Genomic DNA, 13,178 nt, shown 5'->3' with positions numbered 1-13,178 from the left:
CAACTAAGAAACATTCACTACGAACATATCTAGAGCCGCGGCTCGTTGAGCATCTGCTCTAACCCCCAGGATCAGGGCGTGGCGAACGTGTAGACGGTTCGTATCTTGTGTTTATTTGGTATTTGATTTGCATTTGCTCTTTGGGATCTCCCTCGTCCCATTGAAACCCAAATTTGCTGACTCGGGATCTTGTCCGTTGCTACAGCCTCAGACCGTCTACCTTCCCGTCCTGAACTGGTTTTCTTGCTTTTTCTTTAATTTTTCGTTATGCCGTCTTTCTTCGCTCCCGGCCTCCAGGGCCTCCCTCCTACTCCCCCCCATATCTTGAGCGGTGGCAGGATGGAACACGATCAACCCTTCTACCTCCTCGGTCCCTCGGCCGCATTCCCGCCTCGCTACCCCCAGAACGGCTGTGATTTCATCGAGCAGTATTCCCAGTCGACCTGCTACTCCAAGTCCATGAACTCGCAGTCCGCTCTGGGTGCCCGCAATGGCAGGGATATGGTCGCCGCTCACTCCGCGCTCAACCAGCCCATGTTCGGTCCCCTGGCTACCGCCAATGTCTTGCCTCCTATCCGCAACAACGTTCAGTTGCCGCCGATGGAGAGTGCCATCCCGCCCCAGTACCGACGACAAGAGATGATGGTGCAGCCCGAACCCCAGCGCAAGGAGGAAAAGGCCACCGGAGGTGTCGCCGCCCACTTGGATTATGAGATGGACCAGATGTCCGACTTTGTGGCTGAGATGGCCCAGGGAATGTATGCTTTGTACATCACCAAGATCAACCTAGCAGATATTGACTTAGCGCGAAGCGTCTACCCAGGATCGTCGGTCCCGCCCCAGTTCCGGAAATACGTTTACCAAATTTTGTCATCTACTCGTCTCCCGAGCTCCACCATTCTTCTGGGTCTCTACTACCTCGCCAGCCGGATGCGCATGCTTTCTTCCACCAAGGTGTTCCACACCGGCAGTGGCCAGGTCTACCGCATGCTCACCGTGGCCCTCCTTCTGGGTAGCAAGTTCTTGGATGACAACACCTTCCAGAACAAGTCGTGGGCCGAAGTCAGCAACATCCCGGTGAGCGAGCTGAACTCCATGGAGCTCGACTGGCTCTTTGCCTTCGAGTGGAAGATTCACGACCGGATCTACGACCAACAGGATGGTTTTGCGTCTTGGTTGTCCCACTGGGAAACCTGGCGTAACAAGACCGTCGCCCGGGCGCAGGAATCCCGCCATGCTTTGGCTCCCATCGACACGAATGTCTCTCGCAGCCACCGCGTGTCGAAGCCCTTGCTCTCGCCCGAAGGGCCGATCCCACCCCAGTACCAGCGCAGTACCAGCTATGAAACCTCATGGCTGAACCCTGCGGCGTCGGAGTATTCGCCGCCCTCTGCACCTCACACGGGACCGAACACTCCGGACTACTACGCAGCTGGGCCGTGGTACACGCAGCCGCCACCGCCGTACTCGCGTACCTGGGTGCCTCCGCCCCAGCAGTACATTCCACCGGCCCCTCGTTCCCAGCCTCCGTCCTACCACCACACCCCCGCATATGCGCTGCCTTTCGCGCAGAGCGTCTGGACGGGCCACGGGTCATCCTGTGGTTGCCTGTATTGTGCCAAGCATATGGAGCACTACATGTGTGCGAACCCGTTTGGCTCGATGCAACCCATCGTGGCTGGTTAGTCAGGGGCTGCGGCCATCTAATCATCCTCTCGTCCTGAGTCCACTGGAGAAACGTGTTTCTTTCGACTCTGTTCTTCACTTCGTTCTAGACCTGTCTAGGTTGTCCTTGTTTGTCTCTCTTCGTTACTGATGATACCGTGTTTCCTTCGTGTTTCTGCATGACTACCCGTTTTCTTTGGTCAGTTTCGGTTACGTCTGTGTTTCGCTGAAAAGTACCATCGGTCGCCTCTTCTTCCTTTTCCCTCCGATCATTTTTGTCTTTCATGCCTCCGAAAAGCAAAAATTCCCAAAAAAAGTGTCCGACCGGTTGCGCATTCCTGCACGATGTGACACTATCTTCCTTTCTTCTTTTCTTTTGCTTTTCCCTCTTTCCTCTCTCGATACGATCTGTTTCTTACGAAACACTCTTATCGTGTCGAAAAGTTACCCCAAGAGATTCCTTGCGCTGAAGCTCTGGAGTCAGATGTCACGACAATTACGATTGTTTCTCTCTGCGTTTTCGCCTGTGCTTCGCCGTTGCCTGTTCCAACCTCCCTCTTTGACCTGTTCAATCTTTCCTCATTTTCTCTGGATTTGGGCATTTCATCTGGCGACTGTTACTCATAGATTGTGTTGTGTTCCTTGACGTTTGTCAAGTTGGTACATTTGGCTTTCTTCTCACGCACACTCCACTTGAGTCCCGTGGCGTTAATACCTTGTTTTTTTGTTCGGTTGCCTTTAATCTTTTCTTTTTTTCTTCTTTTTCCATACTCATCATCTGTTCCGGTCGACAGATTCTTTATACACTTCCTTCGTGATGCGACCAGAGTACATTACTGCAGCTTCATGCGTGGAGGTGCGCTCTCGGTTGTACATTACCTTTATTTGTTCGTTTTACCTTCGATGACCTTTTTTTCACCTTGCATGTTTGTTTATCCCGCCCGACCCTCAAACCATTGGTGAGGCATTTGAAAAGTGATACTCCCCTTATGCCCCGTGTTTTACATTTACTCTTTGTCTTGTCTTATTCCCCTCCCGGTGATTATAACACCCTCTTGTGTGGCTTTCTTACTTTTTTTTTTTCTCTTCTTACTGCTCATTCCCTGAATGTAAGTTAGATTCTTTCACTACTTTTCCATTATCATTCACAGAAATATGGGACAAAGACATTTCGAGCTTCCCTAAAAATAACACAGGGATCCCATCTGCTATATACTGCTCTCCATTCCATCTCAAGTAACAACTATGTATATGTAAAACCTCTTGTCAGCCTTCTTTATACCACCTTTCATGTGAAGGAACTTGCATCATTGTTGTTGAACCCTAACTGACTAGTCAGTCTCCATCACTCACTGATCGTTTTTAAACCTTTCCAAGGCATGGAACGGAAACAACAACAAGGGATCTTTCTGTTCATGAATCTCTTTCATAACTCTGACAAAGCACAAAACGAAAAGCACAATGATACCCCAAAGAAAACTGAAAATAATAATAATAATAATAATAATAAAAGTGATGTATTCACATGTGACCCCCCTTTTTTTTTTTTCTTTTGTTTGTTTCTTTTTCTAAGTAGGCCAAACTAATGTAGAGTATTTATCAAGTGAAACTCAAAGAAAATAAGAAAATTATACATGTATAGTTATGTATGATATGAACGAATTTATTGTGAACCAGATGCGGTAAATAAATAGTGGTATATCATATAGTATGTAATAGATGTGTTCATTCATTTGGTCTGGGGTATCTATTTTCCATTTATTCGTTGGATGAAAGATGCATGGCTGATGTGGGGGGTGTACATCATGAGAGTGGGTTGGGAAGTGGTGGAAAATTGATGACGAGGGTCATAATTACACGAGTAGGAAATTTGGGAGGTGGTATGTGGTTCTTTGTACGGCGGTGATGATTGATGGTGGGAGGTAGATTTGTCTTGTATGCTTGGTATATGGGTATGGGAAAGAAGAAGAAGAAAGGTGGGATGGATATCTGTGCTAGTATACACTCCCTCTAATGCTTTGGTCGTGTTGCCTCTCAGCTTCGAAAGAGGCGTCTTCTTCGTTGTAGTCGTCCTCTTCGTCATCGCCATGATGGTGATAGTGTTCATGATCATGATCGTCGTATTGATCGTCTTCGCGGTGCTGTTCGTCCACTCGCTGGTTTTCGGCCTTCGAGGCTGGAGGATCCGTGGGAAGAGATTCGTCTTTTGACACGTCTTGGTCTGCTCGATCTTGGTTGAGGGCGTTGGCGACTTGCTTGCTAAGGGTTTGGCGTGCTAGGCTCGGAGGGTTTCGGACATGATGGCTGTGGGATCGGGTACGTCGTGGTCGCGCAGCTTGCTTGGAACTGCTTTCATCGTCGCCGTCATGATCTAGGTCTTGAGAGGGTCTAGATTGATGGGAGGTGGAGGTTGTTTTGGGACGGGAGTGAATCTGTTTATGATTGTGGGTATAAGCGTGCATATTGGGACGAAGCTTCTCTTCGCGCTCGTCCTCCGACGGGGCGAGGCTGTTCGCGCCGCTCATAGAACCGCCGCCGTCGCGACCAACGAGGTGAATGTAAGCGTAGTTGCAATTTGGGGGGTGGAGGAGGTGGTCTTCGCTATCACGGTGGAGGTGGGCGAGGCCGGGGCGGCGGGGTATCGGGCTTGGGCTTGAGATTGATTGATGCAAATGACTGATAGTAGTGGTGGATGCGTCGGGTGTTGGGAAACTTGCTTGAGAGGTGGATGTGGTGTCTAACTGAACGCCTTGAAATTCGTACTGCTGAGCCGGAGAGGGTAGGGTCCTTTCCAGGGGCCTTGCATCAATGGAACGGTCTCCCAAAGCTGGCTCCGGGGCTCTGAGCATCTGCTGATCGACCTGGGTGGTTGTCCCCGTTCCAGCCGGGACTGGCCGTGGGTGGCCGTTCTCGTTTCCGTGAGAGTTATGGCTGTGAGTGGCGCTGTGTGTTGTTGTCTCCTTCGATTGAGGGTCATGTTGATGCTTTGGGTGGTCTGCGTTGTGTCCACGGGGCGCACGTAGAGAGCTTCGTCTTCGGACGCCGTGATTACACCCATCAGGACAGCCACCCCATTTGCGACGGATAGGGACGGACGTCTCTGGAGGTGCTGGCTGCACTGGATCTAACCCCTTGGCTGCGCGCTCACGCTGCCGCTCTTGCTCTTTTTCCTTTCGCAAATCGGACCATGTACGTAGTTGATTCTGGAGGACATATTTTCCGTTGTCAGGGTTGAGTTTCAAGATGACGAATTCACAATGGTTGATATTGCGGAGATCTTCGAAGTATTCCACACTCCAATGATACCATTTCATGAGGAAAACTCGCGTCATCAAGCCATGCGTGACGAGCACGCAGACACTGGCGAAGTCATCCTCTCCGAATAGACGCCACAGCGACTCGTTGAACCCACTGACACGGTCGTAGGCGTCGGCAGCAGATTCACCGTTGGGTATTCGGTAGAAGAAGTGACCATAGTCTGCCCTTTCGAGCCACATACGCTCCATTTCGGCTGAACATGGCTGAAAGTTTCCAAAATCCTGCTCCCGCAGCCGGGGTTCTTCGTAGACTTTGATGGTATGTCTTGGAAAGGGGGACGGGGCTGGTGAATCTGAAGACAGGGACTGCAGAATACCCTCTGTGGTCTCTCGGGTGCGACGGTACGGGGAGGTGAAGAAATGAATGGTATCATCTGGTCGTAGAAGTGTACGCAGTCGAGAGCCAGCTTCTTGCGCCTGACGGTGTCCTTCGGGGGTGAGCTTCACTCGGTGATCGGGGATAGTCTGATGGATTTCTCGGTTCTTGTTTCCTTCCGATTGGGCATGGCGGATCAAGATGATCATCTGACAGAGTGAGACATTGCACCGAAGACAATGATAATTCAGGGGGAAGAGTGACTGACCCGCGGCTTGCCCATGGTTACTGACTAGATACCTACTGTTGCATGCAGAAGTATTTGGGTTGAAGTGGGGTTGAGGGGAAAAGCAAGCGCTACGATGCTAGATCAGTAAGACAGGCCCACCGCGATAACAACGTGAAGTATGTAGACTACCGAGCAGATCACTGAGGCACCAAACACACAGGCTAGTAATATGTGTAGAAACAGAATAGAGGAAGCGACTGCAAGAAGAGAACGCAGAAGAAAGTGAAGGATGAGGAGGGTGACTGACTGAGGACTCGAAAGGAGGAGAGAGAGGAGATGAATTGCGGAGAGGGGAGAATTGCCAAATCCAGGTCTGCTATTGGCCCCAGGCACCTAGAAATAGCCCGATCAGGTTAGCGCGGTGCATGATGTCAGTCGGCGATTCATTGATTCGTTACCGTTTGGTATCACGTATTACCACCAGTATTACCGGCATGTAATCAGAAAGGGTACATCCTTCCATAGCATCCCTCTTAAGTAGTATACGGAGTACAAAGTAGTTTAGGGGATCCCGTTCCTCTGGGACCATGCTTAATCTGTATTTGATCGAGGAGATTTAAGTAGGTCCAAGAAATATATGTGTCTCATCATCTTCCCCCCTCGATATAGCATTTTAGCATCTAGCTTTTCAGAAAGTAGACCGAGATGGCCCTTCGCCAGTTGTCGCCGAGGCCACCGTACGGAGCAAGTAGTTCGGCACTACTAAATCTGGCCTTGTTTCGCCCTCCTGCTCATCATCGCCCGGCCCATTCCACGCTCCCATTACCCCCCACCATTGCCGACCATCGCGGCTCTCAGCAACGAGGAAGCCGACTCTCATGATGGCCGATTATCTTTATGATCTTCTAGCCCCTCATCTGGCCTCGACGAAGGCCGCCGCCGCCCTCTGCGATCCAGACCGCGATACCACCACCGCTCAATACCTCAACCGACTCCCTACGCTCTCCCTCCAGGCATTACAGTCCACGGAACCTCAGTCGTTAACGCAATCCTCTCATTCCACTCTCCTGTCACTGCAAGCTTTGTCGAACCGCTCCCACAAGGCTTTTGTCACATCTGCCGATGGCCTGTCGAATCTCCGCGCGTCCATCCCCCAATTGGCTCGGAACGCACAGCAATTGCGAGATGCGGTCCCAAAACTCGACGAAGAGGCAGTTCAGTTCTCATCGAAATACAGCCGGGCAGCCGAGAATGTCGCTCTGGAGCAACGGAAGAAGGTGATGCAGCTGGCCCGGAACGTCGACCGGCTGTCCGATATCCTCGAGCTCCCCACGCTGCTTTCAACAGCTGTCTCCTCCGCGGCCGCCAGTTCGGCAACGACAGGCAGTTCAGTCTCCACAACTTACTCTACGGCACTGGACCTGTACGCGCACATTAAGCGGCTACAGACACTTTACCCCGATTCGCCTCTCATCAAAGACGTGGTCTCGCAGGCTGAGGATGCTATGAAGGACATGACGTCGAATCTGATTGCAGGTCTTCGGGCACAAAACTTGCGACTAGCGGCTGCCATGAGGACGGTGGGTTGGCTGCGTAGGGTGGCACCCGAGCTGGATAACCTCCATAACGAAGGGTCACCGGCCGCCGGGGAGGGTGCCTTGGGGGCTATATTCCTGATCTGCAGGCTGGCGAATCTGATCACAATGCTAGAAGCGCTGGATCCTCTACGGGAGCTGGCTGACCAGGAGACACAGCGCAGGGCTCCAAGCACGGACAGGAAGAATGGGACGACGGGGACCTGGTCCGAAGGACACCAGACGGAGAAGTATCTGAAACGGTATATCGAGATATTTCGTGAGCAGAGCTTTGCGATCGTCTCCCTCTACAAGAACATCTTCACTCCGGATCAGTCGGAGTCAGAGCTCGCTGTGACCGGTTTACGGGGCATCGATGCGCGGATCAAAGCAGCGGCATCGCGACCCTCTCGTCCGGAGGATCCACTCCAGTGCCTTCCACCGGCACTTGCTACCTTTCCCATGCACCTAGTACAGCTGCTGACGGACACCTTACGCACCTATCTCCCCAATGTCCGGGACAAGAGCTCCCGGGAGAGTCTCCTGACACAGGTGTTGTACTGCGCTGCCAGCTTGGGTCGACTGGGAGGGGATTTTGGCATGATTCTGACCGAGCTCAGTGAGGCAGCGGATGAGGAGCGAGAGGAAGGCGATGACGATGACGATGATTTGGCCTATGAATGGGAGGAAGTAACTAGGAAACACAGAGCCTTGGCAGGACGCCTGGAGCAGCTGACAGGAGGTATAACTTCCGGGTCCTCAACCAAAGGACCTTCATCGCAGCAAGCCTTACCCATGCAAGGAGGCCTTTGAATGGTACATGCCCTAGGGGAGCCATTCATCACTTCTTTCACTGGCTGTGCAAAGTGCTATTCTTGGAGACGGCATTGCTTTGGCTCGTCCTTTTCAAAAGGGGAAGTTCGGGCCTCCCCGGGCGGCACTAACCGGATGGGGCAAGGCCTCCGCCCGGGTTGCTGGTCCGGCCGTCATCTCATCTCATCTTCCCTCCTCCTCACTCACCTCTCCTTCTCCCTAAGACATCCTCTCGGCAACATCCTTTCTCTACATTTCCCCCCCTCTCCTCTGTATTTTTTCGGGGGATCTTATGCAGACAGCCCTTATATATATACATCTCTGGTTTCTTTGGTGCTTTGACACTGCCGTTGCTTCATGACCGGTGCTGGCTTGCCGGTCGCATTGGCCCCTTCGATTGCCGCCGCCGCTGCTGCTGCTGCTGCTGCTGTGTGACGTTCTCCCTTGCGTACAGGGCCTGCTGGCGTTTTAGACACCACATTCCTCCCAGCAATGAAGTTTTCTTCTTGAAGGCGTGCACTAAAGCTATCGAAAGAATAGCAGCTGTTCCCCTGCAATATTTTTCTCTCCAACCCTGATCCTGCACCTCGTCTGTATGGCGGCCCCCGCTTTATCGAGCGGCGGTTTGATCGACCCGACCAAACAAGCCGAGTATCCCATCGTGCTGGGCGATCGACTCAATGGCAAATCCAGCTCACCACAGTCGCAGCTGGTCAATATCCAGTATAATTACAAGACCAAGTCAGCGACCGCACGGCAACGCATCACCCGAGCCCGACAATCCCGCGATCGCTATAACCTCACAATCACCGACAAAGCGCCCAACGCTGATAATGTCCTGACCTATTCATACCAAGGCAGTGTGGACCCAACACAAGCTGTGTCGGATACTGGGGAGCATAACTTAGTGCTAGTCTTTGACGCGGCGCGGAAAGTGTTTGTCTTGGAGCCGGTTACATCGCAGCTGAACTTCAACCTTCGCTCTGCTCCGGCCAAGTCCCAGAAGCAGGTACTAGAGCAATATGAACAGTTACGCACTTTGCAGGAAGATGATCACGGATCGGGCGATGATCGGGGCTCGGACAATACCAGCGGGAACGATGATGGCCCCGCCGACGACAGCAATCCCTATGACTATCGCCATTTCCTCCCCAAGGAGAATGCGGACGATGACAGGTCGGGCTCGGAGAAGACGCCGGAACCCCCGTCCTATACCAACAAGCTCGATACTCCTTTGATGTCCGCCACCAGATCCATCCCTAGCCCTCTACCGCCCCCGGAGAGCCGGACGAACCCCGTGCACACGAAGAAGAAGAAATCAGACGGCGTTAGGCCTCCTAAACCGGCGGCCGCTCGGCCCCGGCCCAAGTCCCCGCCCCGTCCTGTGCAGCCAAGAGAGGAGCGGAAGACAGAGGTCGAGGAAGAGCATCAGGTGGAGACATTCAGGTCCTCGCCGTCCGACACGGGGCTGGGTGCTGTTTCCTCCCAAAAGGCGGTCCCATCACCGGGCTCGAATATCATCATCGACGGCGATCTGATTATCGATATGGGCTCTCCACCACCTGCTCGTCCTTTCCGTGTCAATCCTGCATATTTCTCTTCGAACAATACCCCGGCGGATGAAGAAGGGAATTTGGATGAGGACGAGGAGGAGCAGGAGGAGGATGAGGATATTGAGGACCTGCGGCTCCCCTCTCCGGCTGGCCATGGTGGAGCGCGGGTGGCCTCGAGTGGCATAAATCTGGAGCCAGGCGTGGATGAGGAGGAGCTAGAGGTAGATGATGATCCCCTCGCGGCGGAGATGGAGGCAGCGTTTGAGGAGGATGTACAGGAAGAGGACCGGAGCCAGCCACTGCCAACGCAAGCGGTGTCGCAGCAGTATCATATGGCCAGTGAGGATGAGAGTGAAGTCAGTGAGGAAGAATAAGGGGATGCGAGATTTGCCGTGGAGCATGTTTGCTAATGTCTCTCGTATTCCGTTTTTCTCTTGGGGGCATCAATCCCCCCTGTCTGCGTATATACCAGCAAAGCAAGGCGCCATTTGGAGTTTTAACCACGGGAAAGGATCAGAATCCTGGGACCATTCTCGTATTATATCAAGACAACAAACACAATGACAATAACGCTGATGGAGATAATAATAACCATAATAATAATAATAATAATAATAATAATCAAAATAATAATAACAACACCAATACTACAGATATAGATGTGAAGCTCCCCGGAAAGCAAGGCGACGATCCCGCGGGCCCGGAACAACGGAATGATCCGGAAGCGGGCGGTCATTGGCTGGGCGGTCAGTCGCCAAAAAGTGCCACAGCAAAAGGAAAAAGGAAAGGCAAGTGAGAACTTAAGGAGTCTAGCTCTCTCTCTCTCTCTTTCCCTGGCTCCTCTCCGTTGCACTCAGATTTAGCAGCTTCCCATCTGTCTCGCCTCCCTCGATTCCGGAGCTTCTGCTACTCTTCCTTCTCCCCCTCCTCTGAGAACCGTGACTCCCCATCCATCTCACCCGGTCCGGAACTCCTGTGGGTGCGATTGGCTTCCCGATCACCGGCGTCCGATGCATGCGATGCAGTGGCCTCTCCCGCAATGATTAAAACGCCCCGGTAATCTCAGGACCCTGGGTGATTGGAACTAAAGTAGGACAAAGTACAGATTAGCTGGAGGGCTGTTTCATTACACTGGCCCTGGCTGGCCCTTTGTGCGCGATCTGTTCGTCTTGAGTGAATCCCTCTTGTCTCTTTCGCCTCGCCCCCAGGCCAACGCGAGCTCCCCGACACCCCTCTGTTCTCAGTGGCAGCTTTGTTTTCTTCCTGCTTCGCTGGAGGAAACAAAGTCTCGACAAGATCTCCTCTCAAAACTCATCCATACCTCCAAGATCTTTGCATCCGTTTCCCCGTCCCCGATGGCGTCCAAAGTACCCCATCCTTCGGAACTCCCGCCGGTTCCTGCCCCGTCGAACCCCGTGCTTCTTGCAACTCAGGCGCAGTGGATTTTCACCGATGAGGAAATCACGCGAACGCCATCGCAGCTAGACGGCATGGCTCTGGAGGCCGAGCACATGAGTCGCAGCAAGGGTGTCAATTTCATTAACCAAGTAGGGATTATGCTGAAGCTACCGCAACTTACGCTCGCGACGGCCGCTGTTTATTTGCACCGGTTCTATATGCGATACAGTATGGTCGACTTACCGCAACGACCGGGCATCCATCCCTACACGACAGCCGCGGCGGCTCTGTTTCTGGCTACAAAGGTGGAGGAGAATGTACGGCGGATGAAAGAGCTGGTGGTAGCATGCTGCCGGGTGGGACAGAAGCAGCCGAACATGGTGGTAGACGAACAGTCCAAGGAATTTTGGCGCTGGCGCGATACCATCTTGGTACACGAGGACGTTCTACTGGAAGCGTTGTGTTTCGATCTGCAGCTCGAGCAACCGTATCGCATCCTCTACGACTTCATCTGCTTCTTCGGCATGCAAGACAACAAGCCTCTACGTAACGTCGCATGGGCCTTCGTTAACGACTCCGGATACACGGTGCTGTGCCTGCAGTTTACCGCCCGCATCATTGCGGCCGCCGCACTATACGCGGCGGCTCAGCACTGTGACATTGGGTTTGAAGATGATGTGCTGGGCCGGCCGTGGTGGGAACAACTTGAGGTGGATTTGACCCAGGTGCGTCGCGCGTGTATGCGCATGGCAAAGCTGTATGAGAACAACGCCGCGCATCGAAATGGCCTGTACTACTTGACCAACCCCATCAGCACAGACGAGGGTACTGAGAAGACCAGGATCCCGCGCGCAGATGGCCCGGCGGACAACACGGCGCGTCCGATCGAGTCTGGGCGTGAGACGGACGCTGTTAACGGTCGGAAGCGCTCGCGGGACCCCGACGATGAGACGAAACCCCCACGCCCTTTGGCCGACTCGATGGCTCCATCAGAAGCAGGGCCAGCGACACAGAACGGGGCCCCATCCCCAAAACGATCCCGGAGGGACTCGGCAGGAGCATCGGCTGACCGAGTTCCGTCGTCGCGCATTCCCAAGGCATCACTCCCCAGCGGCGGGTCGGCCTTCTCCCATGGCCGCCCTTCGGCGAACGGGCACGCACCTTCGGCACCTCCTTCGCACCCGTACCCTTCGACCAGGCATCCACATCCCTTACCACCGCCTCCCCGGCCCTTCCCTCGTCGGGACAGCAGCAGTCGGCCGGGTGGCGGGCCTCCGGGGCTGCCTGTCGATCCGATCCAGCAACGAATTGACGAGATTGTACAACAGAACATGCCCTCGCAAGGCGGTGGGTCCGGCAGGGCGGAGCGACGGCCCCAGGAACGGCATCGGGGCGATTGGGAGGCTGAGGCCGACTCAGGGCGACGACGACGAACATCCACGTCCACAGGAGGCCGGCCCCCGTCGCAGGAGGATACGCATCCACATCCACATCCACCACCTCCTCAGCACGTCCCGCCGCCGCCACCCCCGGAAGAGGAAGCCCGTCCACCGTCGCAGCACGAGCTTCCTCAGGCGCCGGAAGCGGAGGACGAGGGTGGTGGTAGCGAGGAGGGCGAGCTATGAGGGTTTCACCTTTGAATGGGGAGACGAACAAGTAATCAGTCATGACTTATGGGACCTGACACCTACATACATAACTACTTCGGCCAAGCGCGTCTCGGAAGGTGCACCCGACACATTCCTCATTATCCTCCGATGGGGCCTGGGAAGCCCAGCGAATCTGCAAGGGCACGCCACGCACGCGCACAGAGTGAGAGACACACACACACACACACACACACACACACACAGACAGACACAGAGAGGGACAATGAAAAGGAACACTGGCAAAGATGGGAGATGATAGGAGTCAAGCCACCAAGAAACACGCCAGATCTGTAGTTAAATCTATATCTTCTACCGTTGAATTTAGAGCGATCATCGTGGACAGGAAGCCCTTGATCAACAATTTCCATCTTCGGGGGCCTGCAGGACTGAAAATTACTCGGGCTGGCCTATGACAGGGACCAATCCATGGTTGCGCAACAACCCCCTTGCAGCCCGACTAGCCGTCAAGGTCCCAATGGGATGGCTCCGACAACCCTAGGCGAGTCAAGCAACACTGCAGGTGGAACTTTTGGCATTTGGCAGGAGACATACCGGCCGGATTCTTTGTCCGCCGTGGCTGGCTGAAGCCCAGCAGCGCCCACTGGGCTCTCTTATACGCTGTTGGGAATGCTTGACATCACGACCCGCCCTGCGCCTTTGGGAT

The 13,178-nt window shown here is 53.7% G+C and overlaps 4 protein-coding genes across 4 annotated transcripts; 3 read left to right on the top strand and 1 right to left on the bottom strand.

The window, feature by feature from the left end:
• Positions 1-267: 267 nt before the first annotated feature.
• Positions 268-1,686, top strand: ASPBRDRAFT_125535 (putative cyclin-like protein (Clg1); the record flags this gene model as incomplete). The annotated part of the gene is made up of 1 exon (XM_067617798.1): positions 268-1,686. One exon carries the CDS (start codon positions 268-270, stop codon positions 1,684-1,686), a length of 1,419 nt encoding a protein of 472 aa, XP_067479205.1.
• Positions 1,687-3,343: 1,657 nt separating this feature from the next.
• Positions 3,344-5,791, bottom strand: ASPBRDRAFT_43336 (acid phosphatase DET1). Its single transcript, XM_067624974.1, has 3 exons — positions 5,717-5,791; positions 5,567-5,655; positions 3,344-5,507 (listed from the first exon to the last, which is right to left on the bottom strand). The coding sequence occupies exons 2-3, from the start codon at positions 5,579-5,581 to the stop codon at positions 3,660-3,662; spliced, it is 1,863 nt and encodes a 620-aa protein (XP_067479204.1). The 5' UTR covers positions 5,582-5,655; positions 5,717-5,791; the 3' UTR covers positions 3,344-3,659.
• A 317-nt stretch (positions 5,792-6,108) lies between these two features.
• ASPBRDRAFT_582341 (Dor1-like family protein) lies at positions 6,109-8,212 on the top strand. Its single transcript, XM_067627868.1, has one exon. It carries the CDS (start codon positions 6,406-6,408, stop codon positions 7,912-7,914), a length of 1,509 nt encoding a protein of 502 aa, XP_067479203.1. The 5' UTR covers positions 6,109-6,405; the 3' UTR covers positions 7,915-8,212.
• A 297-nt stretch (positions 8,213-8,509) lies between these two features.
• On the top strand, positions 8,510-12,490 carry ASPBRDRAFT_55205 (uncharacterized protein; the record flags this gene model as incomplete). Its single annotated transcript, XM_067627357.1, has 3 exons — positions 8,510-9,827; positions 10,836-11,828; positions 11,859-12,490. 3 exons carry the CDS (start codon positions 8,510-8,512, stop codon positions 12,488-12,490), a joined length of 2,943 nt encoding a protein of 980 aa, XP_067479202.1.
• Positions 12,491-13,178: the final 688 nt, after the last annotated feature.

This window comes from Aspergillus brasiliensis (genome assembly GCF_001889945.1).
Source record: "Aspergillus brasiliensis CBS 101740 unplaced genomic scaffold ASPBRscaffold_6, whole genome shotgun sequence".
Classification (NCBI taxonomy): domain Eukaryota; kingdom Fungi; phylum Ascomycota; class Eurotiomycetes; order Eurotiales; family Aspergillaceae; genus Aspergillus; species Aspergillus brasiliensis.
This window is presented reverse-complemented; position numbering and strand designations above follow the sequence as displayed.

What these genes read in the sequence shown, in the direction of transcription:
- ASPBRDRAFT_582341 (XM_067627868.1), top strand. Translation starts at nt 6,406, where the DNA reads ATGATGGCCGATTATCTTTATGATCTTCTAGCCCCTCATCTGGCCTCG.